Raw genomic sequence first — 19512 nt, 5'->3', positions numbered from 1 at the left:
CCACACACACAAAACCAAATTGGAAAACTTACTGCCATAGCAAGTTATAGAAGCCGAAAACGTAAAAGTATTTAAAAAAAAAAAAAAAAAAAAGAGAGACAATTCATTAAGCATTATGGTCCAGATGCAACTTTCAGCTCAGGAATTCCACAAAGTACCATCTGAATTTGTGTCAACAGGAAGACTTACTCCATGCTTAGCACATTTCTTACACCTTATTCCTAAGCATCTACAGTCTGACATTGTCAGAGAGGACCATGGTTGAATGCAGCCTAAATTCGTAGGGTCATTTTATTTTGTAGTATTCAACAGCTATCTGCTATAATAAGGAATAGTAAACTATTTTGCTATAATGTCTCTATTTAATATAAAGGAATGTCTCATTCTCCTGCCTCCTGAAAGCTGCATGTTATTGACTTTTTCATAAGCCTGACACATAATCACAGCACAATGCCAACAAAAACTTAAATACAATTTTTATTCTGACCATCATCTGTGAATAAGGCATCTAACCCACATATTTCTAACATGGTCTTTAATTTCTACTAACCTAATTTGTATTGCTTTCAAGCATAGATAAAGATTATTCCATCAACAAGTTCATGAAAGAAATCACAGTAAGTATAAAAAGCCCATGCAGTTTTAGTATTTTAAGCATATTACTCACAAATCATCAAGAGATTTCAAACTGAAGAAAATAAAATATGTGCATGTTTGCTTTTTAACAGATATACACATGTTATGGCAGAGAAAGAACACAACACATATAAGCACGTGCTGCCTGGGCTTCAGGAAAGCAGCAATAATATACTGTCTAAGGGTTAGAGGCACATTCTAACATTGTTACACTGCCCAAAGCTGGGCCAAACCAAAGCATCACCTTAGAGTATTATGTGATTAGGACTTTTTAATTTGTTATGAATTATATAATTAATTTTAGAGAGTATATAAACAAGTCACAGTTTCTTACAATGAAAGTAAGATTTTTTATTATTGCCCCTTTTAGTCATGATATAGCACAATTCAGACTATCTGTAACATGCTCTCTTCCCACGCAATTTTCTAGCAGCCAGCAAAGGCTTTCCGTTAATAGAGAGCAGAAAGCCAGATCCATGCTACCCTGACAGAAAGAGAGGTCCCAAACTGTTCTCTATGAGGCAGTAAGAGTTCAGGTTTTCTTCCTAAAAAGCTCTGCCTCCAATTGGTGAAAAGATCTAGAATCCAGAAAATATCTCCTGTACAATAGTTCCCACAGCTCCTGTCCACAACCCAGAGCTCAACAGTGACCAAACTCCATAAACTCAAGGTCTCAAATTCCTTCATTCCATAATAGGCCACCTCCACATCCCAGTGGTATCAAGCAAAACATCTGATTAACATAAATACATACTGGTTCCCACAGAAATCAGTTATGTTTATATGATCAATATTAGGCAAGCATATCAAGTGCTTTCATACCTCAGGTCAAATAGTATCTCATGGGACCCATATACGGAGTTTATTTAGGTGAACTGAATGTAACAGCAGGGGAGGAAAAAAATAAAATAAAATCACATATACTAAGCAAAACCAACCAAACAAAAGAAGTATTGTCCCCCAAAATATCAATAGGTTGAGAAGTAACACCTTAAATAAAACTGTTTTTTAGTATTTGAGTTGTATCTTAATTTCTGTTGTTCTTTGAAGTGTGCTCATTGCTCTGCATGTGGATTCTGACACTAAATACTACCCTTCCAACCATTATATATGCTGTGTATACACAACAAAAGACAATACTTCAAAGCTCAACAAAACGAGGTATAAGCATCCCGTGTTATCAGATATGCCTAAAAATGGTACTTAACAACATTTACCTGTGAGCATACTGGTGTCAGCAAGCTCAGCACTAGCGATGGGTACATTGGGACCATCCTCTTCATACGCTTTCAAAATGTACTTCTCAATTACACCTATGACCCCAGCAGGTTTGTCCCAGGTGACCTCAATGCTGTAACCATTTATACTGTGAACTCTTGAGGGAGTTGGCACATTTTGTGGAACTGTAGAAGGATAAAATAGAAAATAGAGAAAATGGCAGTTCTAAGGAGACTATTGCCCCTATTCTTCACTTTTAATGGCTGCAGTAAATCAGACTCAACCATTAGCATAAATACAATTTATTAGAGTTGTAACTTTTCAGCATTGATTTAATATGACGGCACATCTTGAGCTATTCAGTTTAAGCTATATTTCAAAACCATCAAAACTCCATCTACATAACATGCCTTCTTATCTTGTTGTGATTTTCTAAAAACATTTAATGTATAAACATATTTAAGCATCACTCAAAGAGAGCAGGTGGATTGTAGGTAGCTAACAAGTTCAGGCATTATAATCACATAACTGAATGAAGCAAGACAGTATTGCAACAGAGAACAGTTTGATATTTATCTCTTGGATACCTGGGCCACAGAATGCCACAACTATATACCAATTCTAAAAATGTGCATTCTTATTTATGAAAGTACTTTAAAAAAAATCTAAGCTCTTCCATTTATTTTCGTATTTCCACAATGCCGTACAGCTGTCTCAGGGCAAAGCAGATATTTGTGAGGCCTTTTTGCAAATTCCTTTCATTCTGATAATTCCATATTACAAAAAGAAAAAAAAAAAAGGAAAATGAAGATGTTTAAAAGAACTGGAAAGCCAAGCTCATATATGCATGCAGTTGCTAATAAAAAATCATCCCATTTCACATAACCTTTAACTATTTATTAGATATTGCTATACCAAGTAAAGGTCTGGCCAGTAACAACTTCATCACAGATGACTGCACAAGGGATGCACAGGAAAGGCCCAAGGAACACTATGGCAGGATGATGGATGACAAGTTTGCTGCAAATGCATGTGGACTCCCTAGCCCTGTTGATGCTCATTTGCTTTTCTCACCATCAAATAACTCTTTTTTTTTTTTTTTTTTTAGTTTTATTGTTTAGTTTCATTAAATATGAATGCAGTCCTGGTTTTCCTAAGAAGGGCACCAGAATGGAAAGTATAAAAATATCTAGAAGTTGTGATTCTTGTAAACTGTGATACTCTAGGAAAGCTTCAGTTACTACAGTAATGTATCGGTCTTATTAGTTCTGAAGTGTATCACAGGGCAAGGTAAGGTACTGTATAGCAGATGGTCTTCTCATAAGGGACATAACAAAACCAACTCAAATATAATTAAATAGTGCAATTATTCTCCAGCCCTGGGGAACGTGTAGCTGCTCAATGCTGTGGTCAGCTTGCAAACATGAAATTATGGTAAATCTTATACTTGTCGGACAGTTAACAAGAAAATAGGCATGAATTTTCTGTCTTCTGGGTGGTACACAAAATAATGACAGTAAGTTGTATAGGAATGCATCTGCAAGTCCAATACTTATGTAGGTATCATATCATTCTTTAAGATCATACATTGAATAACTTCCCTCAAAAGAATTCTCTGTGTCAATTAAATGTAATTAGGTTTCAATTTCCAGAAGAGGCAAAGTTGATGAAATAAATCACGCACAACTATGAATCTTCAAAAACTTTGCTCAACAAACTGCAAAAACACAGAACAGAAAAGGAAAGATCTTTTGAATTTTCCTCAGAAAATATATGAAAAAATTGATCTTTAAGGCTCAGGAGGTACTGTGTTCCTACTTTGAAACCTTCTCCATAAGCCATATGCTGCTTTCATAGTAAATAGTACCACATTTTCACAGACAATCTATGGGATATTTGTTTAAAGAATCCTCATTCAGCAGCCCTGAGCAACGGACCCATGTGGCGGTAACGGAAAGAAAAACTTCCACAAGACCACCTTCTCTCTAACAGCTACATGGATTCTTATCTTCCACAGCTTGTGCCTGCTGTCCCAGTATCTACTTTCCCTATGCTTGATTTTGTATCGCTAAGATACACATATGAAAATATAGATTTACCTACTCCAGCAGACTCCTGTAACGTGAGGTTAGATGTGCATGTATGTACACACCTAGATGTAGGGCAGTTCTTACTCAGTTAATGCAGTTCAATCCTTTCACCTTCTTTGCTCTTACACAACTATGTAATCTAAACCATACCTGGAAAAGACTTTGAATTATGTGTGGAAAATATTTGCCTGAACACTTTATAGCTGACAACAGTAATTTGGAACCTATTCAAAGCATAAAACAGTTTTGCTCCTTCAGAAATGCTATGCAACTTAGCCTACTCAACATTGTTGTGGTGAGATTTTGCCCAGCCTGACATTAACAGCTAACAATAAATGGGAATAAGTAAGACTTAAAATTATATTTACCTGATTCTCTTGTACGAACACGGGTCCATGCACTAGATACTGATCCTCCTTCATTTGAGGCAACGACCCTATAAAGATATTCTTCAAAAAACACAGAGAAGGATGGAGGAGAAGGAAAAAAAAAAAAAAAAGAAACCAAACAAGCCAGTGAACATGGTAATACATTAATAGACAATGAAATAAAAATGTATTTCATTTAAGGAACCAATGTGTTACCTGTAAATGGTTGCAGGCCACTCTCATAAACACTCTGCTCTTTTCCTCGGTAGATCAGGATGGAGTCATTTCCCCTGCAGTTAACAGCACTGTCAGTTGATGGGCATCCATCCAGATTGACTCTGACAGCACTGCTGGACACAGATGCCAAGTTAACGACAGCACCTTGTGTAAATTTGACATCCTTCATGCAACCACCGAAACCTAGCAAACAGTAAGGGATTATTATCACACAAAGAGCTTCAGTCATTAATTAAGAATCACTTTTGTTCCTTCCAATTCTGTATTTTCAGCATTAAAGACTGTAATGTGAATATGTTGACTTCCAACATGACATTCTGTTCCCCCTTTCAAGATACTAACCTGGTAAAAATTCCTGATATTCTAGTGTTGAATTCCTGCTTTACTGAACTAGACTTTCATTGTTATCAATTCCATCCCATGAGGAAATAGGTTACTGTTTGCTTTTCTGACACTTCTCTAAAATTATTACTGTAAAAGTGACTCTGAATTTGAAAATCAGCTTTCTGCTGCTTGCTAATATTTTGTTAATATACACTCTTCCTCTAACTGAGAAGAATAGATAGATTAAAAATATAATTAACTTCAGGAGATCATAGAGGTATATCAGTTTATCCTAATGGGAATATAGCTGGTATGCTGTTTACAAAAATACTCTAGAAATGTAACTCCAAACTACTAATTTATGAGAAAAAAAAATAAGTAACCTCATTATGTATTTATTTATATATGTACATATATGTATTTCAGTGAGTGTGTATAACATTTCTATCAACACTACAAGTATGATAAATTAGTTACTTGCAGTAAAACACCACTACAAAATTTCAGGATGCAGTTGTTCAAATTTCTGTATATTTCTGTGACTTAATGTACAACAAAACCAATAAACTGATAAAAAATATTCTCAGATCTAAGTAAAGTACAGCAGCTGCTCTTTAATGTAAACCCAAAATAAACAGTAACCACACTGAAGACTCCAATCCATTGACGAATTAAATTTGCAAATTAAAAATTAGCCTCTCAAAGATCAGTGCTCTTTTTTAGCTTTGTGAAAGCATCACATTTATATCCTATGTACTTTCATTGCCTTTTATTGCAAGATGGCAGATCAGAGTAGTGTTTGCACCCACTTTGAGAATCTAACATCCATAGATAGTCCATGCAAAAAGTAAGCGGCACTAAAGGTAAGTACCCGTTTTGAATCATCCTCTAAAACACCTTCCCTCTCCACAATGCTAGGAAATTAGCCAAACTACTCCTTAAAATGAATACATCCTCATCAAAGCTCAACTTGTACTCCACAGTAATCTGCTCAGTTTCTCAGGCAGCCTGTGACAGAGGAAAGAGTAGCCCCAGTCTGCATGAGCATCTTAATCATTAGACAAAATGATGTTGTCTAACTTGCAATGAGATGCACACTGTACAATCTATTTCAATACATTATTTTTAGTGTCTTTTTAGCTGCATTTCTCAACATTTGAAGATTTCTGACTGACGTCAGTCAAATAATCTTGTTGCTCTCAGGTAGCTGCAGAATAAGTAATGACAGTAAAAATTCTCACAAACAGTCCTGCCAGCTCCTCTCTATCTTGGCCTCTCAGGAAAGCATGTGATGGGTCATGCAAAGGCCCACAGACCCTAGCTGTAAGTTCTTAAAATAAAGTTGGAACCAACATGGAGGTGGAGTGGGAGAAGGATATTTTTCCCTTATTTGCTGTGATTAAAACCATATTCCTTTATTCAAAACTAATTACTAAGCAGCCATTAATGGAGAAAACCTTTTGTAAACAATTAATACACTGAGAAGTTCTCCATATTGTATTATCATACCATTACATCATTACAGCCCTAAATAAAAATAAGTTTACAAGCTGTAATGCCTAATCTTCCTCATCTAAATCTACATTTAGGAACACACAAGCGCGTTTTTATCTTCAGACGCTCAGAATATAAATTCACAGCCATCATCTTATTTTGTTGCATGCTGAAGAGGCCTGGTGAAAAAAGTAATGTTTATTGATGTGCCTCAATATGCCCTCGATTCTTTGTTCACAGATCTCTTTGCTGCAGGAGTTGTGAATGCATCCACTCACGAGGGTATACCATCTGCTACGAGGCAACACTGACAGGGTACCACTGACCAGCTCTTTTGGGCCATAAGTATTATGCACACAGAACCTGGAGGACGAGCATAATATATGTGATGCCTACAGCTGGGAGAATACTTAAAACAATATTTTTGAGCTAGCTGTCAATGCTAGTGCATGGATTTGATTCAAACTATTTTATAGCTTTGAAATCATGAGGCTTCAATGCAGCTCTGCAGAGCTTACTTGAATGCACACATACAATGTCAGCTCATACATTCAAAGCCACTTATTAGATTTCCTACTAATCACTTACTAACTGACTGCTACTTATTTGCCCACAAGATCTGAAAAATACACCATGACTGATGAATACCTTCATAAGTAATGAAAAAACCCACTCAAACCATAATGAGAGTTAGTTTAACAGACACTTTTTGACTACATTTCATACAGTAGATCCTTTTTTGGAGGCCATAGGCATCAGGGTGTAATTGATGCTTCTCTTTTTTCCTTAGAAATTTGATCTGTTCCAGAACTGAAGGGTCACAGTGATGGCTAAAAGCATGACCATCTCCCCTCTTCCTGAAAACATGGAAAACATCACGGTAACATAGCCAAAATCCAAATTCAGGGTTTTATACTCCCTTAATTTTCTAGACCAGAATCAATATCACCTAAACAAGGACTCAAACTCTCAACAATTCTTCCCTGTGGCAGCTTTCAGTCTCATAACATTGATTTAAGCTATGTTTACTGTCTTCCACTGTTTCTGCACTCCAGATCTGTGAGCGACACAAGTTGACCAAGTGAGAGAAGTGTATCTGAACTGGCATTCTCTGATGAAGATTTGAGGTCTCCTGGGTGGGCATCTCAGATTACCATTTGATGTTCTCCAGTTCCTCTCCTATGAGTTAGATTACTTCAGATATCACTGGGTTGGAAGAATTTTTAAAGCATTACAAAAGGATCAGAATTAAGTAAAGCTGGATGGGTAAGGATAACTGGTGGTTAAAGCAATAATGGGTGGGAGGAAAAATTCATGTTACATATTCATGTATTTACACTACCAGCAGCAGAATGTCCACCTTGTGCATGACACCAGTTTTTGAATAACCTACATTCTCCTTGGTGTCACCTTACCTTGTTCTAACCCCAGTTCTTTATAAAAATTCTGAATCTCAGGTGGGATTCCTCCTATATAGATGGGTGAGTTTACTTTCAGCTGCTGAACATGGGGTTCAAGCGTCTGTTCTCGCAGTTCATTCATACTTGCTGAAACTATGGAGCCCTCCTTGTTCACGGTGACTTTGTTCCAACTTCCATCACAGTAAGACAGTCCTAACCAGAGATCCACTTGTGTAAAGATAATGCCAGTTTTTAAAAAGATGTTTAATATTCCACTTTTCAGTTCAATCTATATATTTTAAAACAGAGAAAAGATTTTGAAAGATACATCACATACAAAGCAACAACACAGTTATTTTAAAAAGTATTCAAGGGAGTCAATGAACAAGATCAATGAAGAAGAAATTTTTATCTTCAGGGTAGTAGAAATTACAATAAAACTGTTGACACAAAACATGCTAAATACAGCATATCAGTTAATTCAGACTGTAGGAAAATATATTCTGATTTTTTGACAACTGACTTTGGCAGTAATGTAACTAAGTAAAAAGAAAAGACAATGAACCAGGGCTGTTTTGCTTTTTTTGAAAGTGAGAAAACAGTATTTTATCTATCAATTCATTTTTCAGAAGAATGTAACAAGATAATAAGGAAATGAAATGTCACACCTGATTAAGGTCTTTTTAATTGGCTGGTGAACTTAATTTCAAATTTTTCTGGCATACATTGATTCTGTATTTCATCCTTATTCTTCTAAATCTTGTAAGAAAATAATTGTTTTTGTATGTGCTTTTAGAGATTAATGTGTCAGTTCTTTAATAGAAATATATGTTACCTAAACTTGCACTGCAAAAGTCTCCAAATACTTTATTGCAGAACTATTTATCCTAACTAAATGGAACACAACTGGGCTGAGACTATAAATTGGCAGGTATAGAGCACTAAACACGTAGATTATGAGCTTGCGACTGAAAAATATGGATACATTCACAAAAAGGCATTTCTCTTTCCATGCCAAAATCTTATTAAGTGAAACAACAACTATGGATTTAATATAAATGCTTATTACCAGTATCAGCAAGATGACATGTTTACTGATGTCTGTAATGTACTGATAACATTAATATTTCAGTATTTGTAATTGGATTGTATTTTCCTCATGGAGACCCCAGCTGAAGGATGGACCCAGTACCTGAGATGTCACGGGCAATACAAGTCCTGTTCCAAAGTGCCCACTGACTGCTTGCTCATGAGACAAAGGGATTGCATTTATTTGTTTCTTTGGGACCACAACTTTTCATATTTCCATGAGTTCATAGCCTTTTGTAGCTAAGGACTCTAAAACACAAGTAAAGGATGGATCATGGTATCAATGCTGATGAGCATAGCTTGAATGAACAGTCTACTGGACAAGTCACCATTTTTCTTCACTCATGAGAATTAATATGGAGCACACTGTGCTGGTGTGAAGTGTTCCAGCTGCATGACTACAGCAGCAGGGCAGCAAGTCCGCCTGAGCTGGAACCTGGAGGACATGGTGTTTGACACAGGGTCACTACGCAGCACATCCCTCTTCCAATTTACTCATCTTTGTATAGTCTTAAAGCAGAAAGAGCGTGATGCTTGTGCTTCTTGTGATGACCTGGACTGACATTTAGAATGCCCAAGTGCAGCTAGAGATAGGGAACCACTGTTCACTTTGAAATGTTCTGCATCATGATGATAAAAGAGTCAAGTCCTGCATAGATCTGGCATTCTCTCTGGTACAAAGCATAGATTCATGAAATCAAGAGATAAATTGTTTGCTTTCAATAAAATTCTGGGACCACTTTAAAAAATTCTTGATTGTCAATCTGTCCTTGGAAAATACATTATGATATTAAGCCAAAAATGCATGAATGTAGTCTTATTCTTCTGCCAGATGTGTCAGTTACCATCTCTCAACAGACCGAGACAATTTATCATTATTATAAGAGCATTATGTCATAGCTCTAAACTTGAGCAGTTTCTCTTGTTTGATAGTTAAAAGTATACTTCCTTTTTAGTATTTGAGGTACAAAGATTAAGCATCACTGCAAAATTTTATTAATACTGTTGTCTATGCACACAATTCTTATTTTGATATACCTGAGCATGCAATGTTGGAATTAGGAAAGCCAAAACTTAGCTTGAATATGGGAGACAACATGAGGGGCAAGAAGAGCTTCTATAGACACATGGGCGAGTTCAACGTGCTGCTGGTTACTAGTGGCATTGCTCAGAGACTGACACATGGACTGATTCTAATAAAAATTTTATTTATGATCTGAGCAATAGGATGGAGTGGACTCTCAGCAAGTTTGTCATTGTTAGCAAAGGGGCTGCCACTGTTTGTGTAGACATAGAAAGCAGCTTTGAAGAAAAGGACTGAGCGTCAAGATGGATTACAAATTGAACACAGGTCAGCAACATACCCTTGAAATTATGAAGGTCAGCCATGCACTGGCTGTATTAGAAATAAGGTAGACAGTGGGTCCAGGGAGATTATTCTTCCCCTCTATTCATCACATGTAAGACCACATCCAGACTACTGTATGCAGTTGTGGACATTCTAGTATAAGAAAGATATTGGCACACTGGAGTGAATTCAGTGGAGGGGCACCAAGTCAGTCAGAGGTTGGAGTACCTGATACATGAATTGAGGCTGAGAAAACAGGGTTTGTTCAGGAAAAGAACTTAACTGTTCAACTACCTTATGGGAGGATATACAGAAGACAAACCCAAACTCTTCTCAGAGGTGCATACTGAAAGGATGAGAGGCAAAAGATAAATTGTAACAAAAGGAATCACAATTAGATATCAGAATTTAATTTTTTTTTTCTGTAATGAGGATGGTCAAAGATTGGAACAGGCTGTAGAATTCAAGAAGCGGTGGACTGTTCATTCATAGAGAGACACAGAATACTGAAACACAAAATGCCTCGAGAAACCTTATCAAACTTAAGTTCGTCCTGCTTTTAGCAGAGATTTGGAATAAATTAGTCCAAAAGATCCCTTCAACCTAAACTATTTTGTACTTCTGTATTTTCCTTCTCTTCAGGGACTAGTCCCTACCTCACTCAATCTTCTTATAAACATATGATGTTGAAGATGAAACTAATATCCAGCCATAGTTCCAAGAAAAAACACTCAGATAGGAGTTCAGCTCAGATAGGAGTCAATTGTTGAACTTTCCATCCAAAAGTCTCAATGAATGTTGAGCTATAAGATTGATTATGACTTCAGCTACTTTGAACTGGGAAGTCATCCTGAGATTCAGGGTTATCAGCAGAGACAAGCAAGAGACTTCAAAGAACTTGGCAATGACAGTCAGTTTGTGAGACCTTTGAAAGAAACAGTACATGGTACCAATGTTGATCTGGTGTTTCCAGTTCAAAATCAGTAAGTTTAAAAAGATTTTCTGTACTGGTACCAGCCAACGGCAGATGCCCAAACACAGACAGCTCAATAGCCTCCTCAGAATCAGTCAGTTTTTAATGGAAAGGGAAAAGGAACCTATTCCGCACCCCAGATGCATAAATCGCTGATGAGTAATAGGAATATCACCTTCATAAGTTCCATATGAGTACCAGTCACTTCTTTGCTACATAGAAGATTTTGAGTCCCCAAAACATTTATTTTACACCCCTCCTTAGCTCCATCATAGATAACATTTTCATCTTGGGCACTGGTTATTTATCTTCATGTAGCTACCTAAGTGCAAAAATTTTGAAAAAGTTCCTACAGGACTTCTTTCTTACTTTGATCCTTTGCAGAAGAAAATCACAACATCCTTATAGGTAAGCTCATGAAGTGGAGTACTGTGTCCAGTTCTGGGCTCCCCAGTTTAAGAAGAATAGGAATTACTGAAGGAACTCCAGCAGCGGGCTGGAAGATGGTGAGGGGCATAGAGCACCTTTCTTATGAAGAGAGACTGAGAGAGCCGGGTCTGTTCAGCCTGGAGAAGAGAAGGCTGAGAGGGGATCTCATCAATGCTTATAAATATCTCAAGAGTGGATGTCAAGAGGATGGGACCAGACTCCTTTCAGTGGTGCCCAACAATGGCAACAAACACAGACTGAGCACGGGAGGTTCCACCCGAATGAGAGGAGAAACTTCTTTACTTTGAGGGTGCCTGAGCTGTGGAACAGGCTGCCCAGAGAGGCTGTGGCATCTCCTTCTCTGAAGGCATTCAAGACCCACCTGGTCACGTTTCTGTGCAATCTGCTCTGGGTGAACCTGCTTTAGCAGGTGGGTTGACTAGATGATTTCCAGAGGTCCCTCCCAGCCCCAACCATTCTGTGATTCTGTGATCTCTTGAATTTGACATCAGGTTCACCAGTTACAATGTCTTGGGAGCTGATGCCACTATCACACATAAAATTGGCAGTGTTTAGCCTTTCACTGCTGTTGAAGTGGTCAGCATCAAGATCAGTAATGCAATCTCTACCACCAACCACAGATATGTTCTTTAAATCACAACCTCATGAGGAAACACATGACAGAGTGAGAGCCAGTGATCTGTACTCATTTTTCTGGTCACCGTTTGCTCATAATTATTGTGCCTGGATTAAAAAAGAATCAGACTGACCCCTCTAGCTTGAGTTAATTTTCAGAGCGTGGAAGTCATAGAAGAAGTGACCTTTACACAGAGCACCTTCCTAGCACATAATTTTGTCTTGGGTGGAAGACAAGTCAGAGTCTTTGGCCATTTGATAGCAGTCTGGCCATGTGTCTGGTTTAGTTATTCCAAAACCATAAAGCTAATAAGAGAGCTGTGACCTATGCAAAGGGGAGGGTCAGGGAATACCATCTTACACTGGCACTCAGGATAAGTGGTACAGCTTCTAATCTGTTTTGCAATGCAAGTGTCTGCTGACCAAAGCTCCTAACAAAGACATCGCAGCTCATGCGCAACATGCTACACACCTCATTTTCACTTTCTATTAACCTTTTTTTGTGAGCTCAAGTGTATGGAAAAACCTTCTGTCATGATTATGTATGTGCAGAACACATGCTGCAAAGGTTGGAAAAGCATGTGTATACTCATCCTCTCTAAAATTCCTCACCTAAAGGCTAAGGAGATGTTGAGGTCAGGAGAAAAGTAAGATTAAAAAAATAATACTCTACTTGGGTTAGGATAAATGCTAAGAAAATTATTTAAACACAGTTTTCAGTGCTAAAAAAATTAATAATAATAATAATTAAAAAAAAAAAACCTGCCAAAAATCTGGAAGTATGAGTAGAGATAGAAAGTATTGTGTGTATCTACTTCGTGCTTTTGACTGTACTTTCAATCTATTAAGTCCCCTTTTTCCTTTACAGTCAGAAACTGTTTTCTCATATTTCTGTTAGTCTTTCACAAAGCAATAGAAATGAAATAAAAGGATCCCATACCACAAGAATCTCCAGAAATAAACAAACCCCATGTTTTACCCCGTGAATACTGTTCATGTAAATAGTGTCCCTGTACTGTGAATTACAGAGATATAAGTCTTTTCAGCGTCTTTTCAATGTATAGGATCTTATGCTATTAGCTCATGATCTTGGTCACTACTTGATGGCAAAACTATAGTAATAACACAATTATCAAGACTTGTTATTGCAATTCATTATAATTTTTAATGAAAGCTGCTTGAAAAGATGAAGCAATCAGGTCTAGCAGAATTAAAAATCCAGGAAAAAAATGATCTTCTGGAAAAGTCAGTAATATAAAAAGTAAATACAGAGTAAGTTATAGTTGACCTGAGAAATAGAAAAAATATACTTATATGTTTTAGGTCAGAAGTCTAAAAGAAAAGGCACATTAGCTATAATGTCATGAAATAAAACAGGCTGTGACATGACAGACATTAGCAAAACAGCTACCTAATAATAAATAAATATATGAAATTCAATAAAAAAGAAGAAAGGGCAGATTAGGTCATAAAAAGTAACAATACCCTCAAAAAAGTCTGAATGTCAATAATTGCTTCTTGGAACAACTAAAAAGAGATATTACTTTCAATCTAATATCTACTAGTTGGTGTAAGTAGTAACTATAGTTGACCCATTAAGTAGTGGTAAACACCGTCTAATTATGTTCAAAACCCTTGGGGGAAGAAAAATACGAAAATCCAGAGCCATGTAACTAAATAAATTTGAAAAGCTGCAACAAACACATTCAACCTAAAATAAAATACTGGAAAAGATTGAAGCATGAATACTCCTGAGCTTTACGAGTCTTATTTCAGAGACACAAACAAGGAAGTTTATATGCCTGTTTCGCAAGTGTGCTTAATACAGGATTTGTGTAGCTTCCTCTACAGCGTTGGGAAAACAGTGATAGAGATGAGATTGGATTAAGCTGGACCACTAATTTCTGTGTATATGACAATCATTGTTTCAAATCAAAATGAAGAAATCCTATTGATTATTGAAAAACTATATATACCTTAAAGAGAAAGCTTTATTAGGAAACCAAACAATTTCTATCATTGACTTCTTGATTTACAATTGATTTGATTTTGTTCTAATATGAGAATTGGGAAATGGGGTAACTTCATACTTTCCCAGGAATTAACCAAAAGCTTTTAATACATGTCTTCTTATTTTTTCTAATCACTTTTAATTCAGTAAAGAGAATAATTTTTCTTTTCTGATATTGATATCTTTTTATTTATTATAAAAATTACACAGGTAACTTATTCTGCACATTTGTTGAAGTCTTTTTGCTCCCCTTACACTTTGCTGTGCACAGCATTTTAAAAAAGTAAATCACTAAATTAAGTATTTTTTGAAATTTCTTTAAATATTTGACACATCACAGAAGACAAAAATCACATGTCATATCTGAATATAGTTATTTGTATTTCTGAACTTACTGCAAGATAATCTGGGCCATCTTCATTGTAAACAAACAAAAGCAATCCATTCAGTTGATCTGTTCTAAATTTGAATGAGATCTCAAATTCCAGGCCACCACTGAAAACACCCGAGTGTAGCTCCAGGAATCCTTGAAAGAATGTAAATACGTTAATCAAACACATAAATAAAGAGGTTCAAGAAACCAAAGCAAAAGTCTAAGCACTACTTTTTACTTTGACTTGAAGAACTCAAAGGTTTCAAAATCAAAGGTTACAATTTTATCACTGGGCTTTGTAAAGAACAGTTATCCATAATGTACTGCAACAAACCAAAATGGTGCAATGTCCTAAATTTTGCTTCCTGGCATCTTCTGATACATGACAGGCATCTGTGTCTCTTCAAATGTGCAACTTCACCTTTTACATGCATATCAAATCTGCATGCAGCTACAGCAGCACTACCCGTCTGCAAGTGTAATTCTTATTCTGTATGGCAGTCTCCCATAAACCCAGAAACCAAATTTTAAACCATTAAAAAATAATCCTAGATAACTAAAACTAATCTGAAAAGCAGAATATTGCAGTACTTTTGATATTATCACTTTTTGTATCTCAACATCATACTGGGTTAGTGCAAATTTTACAGTAAATTACCTTTGCCAAGAAAATGTGCACCTTCAGAGAGGACAACTGGGCATCCTTCCCAAATATGATAGACGTTGTTGTGCTCTTCAGCATCCTTCCAGTTCAAAGATTCCCAGTTCTCATAGGGAGTATGCACTTTTTTCAAAAATATGTCACTGAGACACCCCACAAATCCTTTCTGGACTATCATCTTCATCCCTGTAAAAAGAAAATTGATTTTTTTAAGCCATCCACCTGCAACTAAACACTGGGATTAATTTCTGTGTTTTTTACGTGCTCATTATATCTTTTACGTCCATGTGTGCACTGATAATCAGCCAATAACCAACTTCATAAAGCTGATCTCCAAGCTAAATCCAGATTTCTGAATGGGTATAGTCACTAAAGACAGCAGCTACTGCTATGTAGCTGGAAAATATTAAACGTTTTGAGATTTTGCATACAAGTATTTTCAAATCAACAGCACAAATCTAGTCCATGAAGATTCCAAGGGAAGTTTTTGGATTTACCCTCTTTAAACCAAACAATGATTATGAAGAAACGTATGAAAACTGCTGAATAGAAACAGACAACACTGCAAGAGCTAAGTCATATGAATACATGTTTAGAAGCTTCATCAGGACGTTTTTCTTTCCTTCTTTGAATAAAAAATAGCTGTTCATGGCTGTTAACTCCTTCCGTGCTGTGGCAAAAATATAAAGTAAGTTTTAGAGATGACCTTCTCTTGAATGGTATTTATAGTCAATCTCATTTTGATTATTTAGCTAAGGTTTCAGAAGCAGGCATCCTGGATTACTTTATAAACCACAGTTTTAGAAGAACACATGAATGTATTTCTGGTTTTAGTAAAGTGACATAAGGAAGGAAAAGAGGGAGTTGTGCTCCAGTGTACCTCACATCAAGCCATCAACTAAATTTCAGATCTTTAGCAGTGGTGGGAATACAAACTGAATAAAACAGTTTGGCTTTCAGGTTAATATGAAAAAAAAAAAAAAAACAACAAATAAACAAACAAAACAACAACAACAACAAACACAAAAGCCTGGATACAAATCCACAGAGAACAGATGATTGTATTCTGGTTTTGTATGCAGTCACCTCTCTGTTATCTGCTGGTAGAATACACACTTGGCATATATACTAAGTTTATACATGAAAACATATGTTTATTGATTCTTCTGGAAGTCAGCTACAATCCAGCTCCGCATAAATACAGCTGTAGAATACAGATATATTCATATATCACTGAGTTCAATGCAACAACCCCTGCAGGATCCAAACTCACACCAAAACAGGCCAGCATGTTGCATCCCTGAATCCAGGTGGAATGTATTACCCTGTGCTTAAGTTAGTAATACTAATATCTATATGTATTTTGGAACAGAATTTTGGAATCTAGAATGTAAAACAGACCCATAATTTTCACATGCATATCAGTTCTGTCTATAAAATTCATTAAAATATACACAGACCTCATACACGGCTCTACTGCTGATGAAATCAGCTATATAGATATTTTAGTCTATCCCAAAATATAAACTTCAAGAAACTGTCCAGACGTACTTTTTTAGTAAAACAATTGTGTAAATATGCAAATTAACTACTGTCCTCATGTTTCTCACACAATGTCAATACTCCCTACAGTACTGCAAAGGCTTTTAACTCAGTGGCACTGCATTGGATTTGTCATATTACACAGACCACAGTCATACTCACCTACATCCTTTCTCACAATAGTATAACCCTGTGGAAGGCCTCCAACAAAAACTCCAGTGTTCTCTCCAATAATGGTACTGCCACTAGTTGCTAAGGAAGAACCTGAACAAAATCGGTCATTATTCTTGTGTTTAATGCTTTCAACAGATTTTCAACTCAATAACAGAATATCTACATTTACATCCTACCACTTGCCCATACATATCCCGGAAATATTTACAACTCCATTTTACAAAAGAATATTAACATAATCAGAGTCAAAAGCACAAAAATATAAACTCCTCATACATAGTATTAAACTACCAAAGATTCACAGTGGACAGACACGTCAGATGCACAGACAAAACACTAGTGATTTTGTCAGAAAATTGAGTGAACTATTTGCTGTATGGATGAAGACAAGCAGTGGAAAAATATGCAAGTGAACAACACCCTGAGAAATACTAAAATAATAAAGCAAAATGGAACTGGATGATTACCTGTGTACTGTCCATCCACTGTGATATTTCCCAGTGCTTGAATTCTTGTAGCAATTATTTGGTGCCAAGTGTTATCATTGTACTCTTTTCCACCATCATTAGTTGGAGTGACTGCTACTGCAGATCCCTTTTTATTAACAGAAGAATCTGATTTAGAAAATTTTCAAAGCAAGATATAAACTTATACCTTACTCTCTATACCACTCTGCAGTATCTAACATCTAAAAATAAAGACAGAAGTCCTCTACTTCTTTTGGAATACTGAATTACGTTTAGGACTGGTTCCCCCACTAAATTAACCTTCTCAAATAATAAATGAGGGACCAAGAAACTAGTTCAGTTTCTATTAAAAATAGAAAACCCTGTGTCATTCCCCTGATAAAGACAAGGATGAGACACAAATTACTGAGGGTAGTATAGCTCAGATTTCTTATTTTTTATTTATTTTTTTAGTGAAGTCTCTATTTAACTAGTTAATGAATTGCTGTGATTGTGAAGTTTGATGGCCATGACTCAACATGTCATCTACAGAAAGCAACTGCTTACCAGGATTATTGACTGCAGTGCTTGTGTACAAGAAGGGACCCAAAAAAGAGATGTACTTGCAGGACAGTATGAAGGCACGTGTTTTGTCTCTGCTAACTGGGTATCAAAAGGACTTGAATTTTTAGGTGAAAGACTATAATACATTTATGAAGGAAAAGGTCATGTCAAGAGATTCAGGGGTAAAAAAAAAAATAGGAGGTAGTTATTAAGTATTTTTTTACTTGTACAAGGAATGCTTGTAAAGATGTTTTTCATTTTAACTAGAATTTTTACCTGGTTTTATTAAAACAAAGAAATATAATTATGAGTGGGTGAATTAAGAGACATTCATGGCAAAATGCAGAGAAATCTTTGCTGACTTGCTGAGTAAGAGGGATATGACAAATGCTGTTGCCAAAACAAAGATTAAGACTATAAACATCCAAACAAAATACCCCATAAATTTATGTAATGATGTAATAAAAATAAAATTAATGTATTTCAAGAATTTTCCTGAGATTTATATTCAAATAGTCTTCCCGATGATTCCTGTAATATGGACTCAGGATCTTCTACTGTACTTGAACAATGTGGGAAAGCAAAGTTACTCTGTTGAATTCACAAAACAGAATTGTCCCATGTAGCATGCAACTACTGAACAGTAAGACCATTTTTTGCATAGAGACTACATAATATTAAAGAATCATGACCTCTGCAGTTACTTTATGGCTTCAAAAAAATCAATTTCCAGAAAATATATAAAAGAAAAATTAAAAAATCCTTATAATTTGGTGAACTAGCTTGTTACTTTGCAGCTGCAAACAAGACAGTTCTGAATTTTCTTTTTCCAGATCTTCTAGTACTCTTTCTGGCTCAAGGACTTTAGGCTTATGCATATGAAGAAAACCTGTTGATAAAAACAACCACCTATTGTGATTAATACTAAAACAGTCTTGTTAAAAACTTGTATTCTACCTTTAGAGATGTGCATCTATTAGAAATTGCCTGTCAGTAAATAGATGTAAAATACAGTCTACATTTTGAGTTGGGGACTGTCACTGGGTATCCTATGCATGAAATATATAGGATGTGTACATATGTACATGACAACAGAAAAAATATGTGCCCATTAATATTTACGGCATGTTTCCTACTCCATTCAGCCAGCATCTTGGTACTGAGGCTGTTTGTACAGCAGTACTCTGTCCCATGGTGACAATACAAAGCTATATATCCTTACATACTAATGTGCACTTTTTCATATACTATTTTTTATTGTCTTCCCTCCTATTTCAACATTTTAATATTTTACAAACACACATTTCATTATCGTAGTTTAATAATTAAAACCAGAACTGGTGTCATGCCCAATTAATGTGCCCTGGTAGCATGCCCATTAGTTTTTCCATTAGTGAATTCAACAATACTAATGGGATTACTAGCATGGGATGCTAATTGGGCGTGACATAAGAAACTGGCTTACTTCTTAGCATACCCTTGCTAATGATGAAATTAAT

At 36.0% G+C, this 19512-nt stretch overlaps 1 protein-coding gene across 2 annotated transcripts in view; it reads right to left on the bottom strand.

The window, feature by feature from the left end:
- Positions 1 to 19512, bottom strand: part of USH2A (usherin) — a 386355-nt gene that overhangs the window by 227145 nt on the left and 139698 nt on the right. For both annotated transcript variants that reach the window (XM_071805984.1, XM_071805985.1), the window contains exons 23-30: positions 17471 to 17597; positions 16992 to 17093; positions 15285 to 15473; positions 14649 to 14779; positions 7783 to 8056; positions 4529 to 4732; positions 4313 to 4393; positions 1854 to 2039 (exon numbers count right to left, since the gene is read on the bottom strand). In XM_071805984.1, the coding sequence (XP_071662085.1) occupies positions 1854 to 2039; positions 4313 to 4393; positions 4529 to 4732; positions 7783 to 8056; positions 14649 to 14779; positions 15285 to 15473; positions 16992 to 17093; positions 17471 to 17597 (1294 nt within the window). The remainder of the gene's footprint in view (positions 1 to 1853; positions 2040 to 4312; positions 4394 to 4528; positions 4733 to 7782; positions 8057 to 14648; positions 14780 to 15284; positions 15474 to 16991; positions 17094 to 17470; positions 17598 to 19512) is intronic.

This window comes from Patagioenas fasciata, chromosome 3 (assembly GCF_037038585.1).
Source record: "Patagioenas fasciata isolate bPatFas1 chromosome 3, bPatFas1.hap1, whole genome shotgun sequence".
In the NCBI taxonomy this organism is placed as follows: Eukaryota; Metazoa; Chordata; class Aves; order Columbiformes; family Columbidae; genus Patagioenas; species Patagioenas fasciata.
Note: the sequence above shows the minus strand (reverse complement) of the source record. Positions and strands in the feature narration are given on the sequence as shown.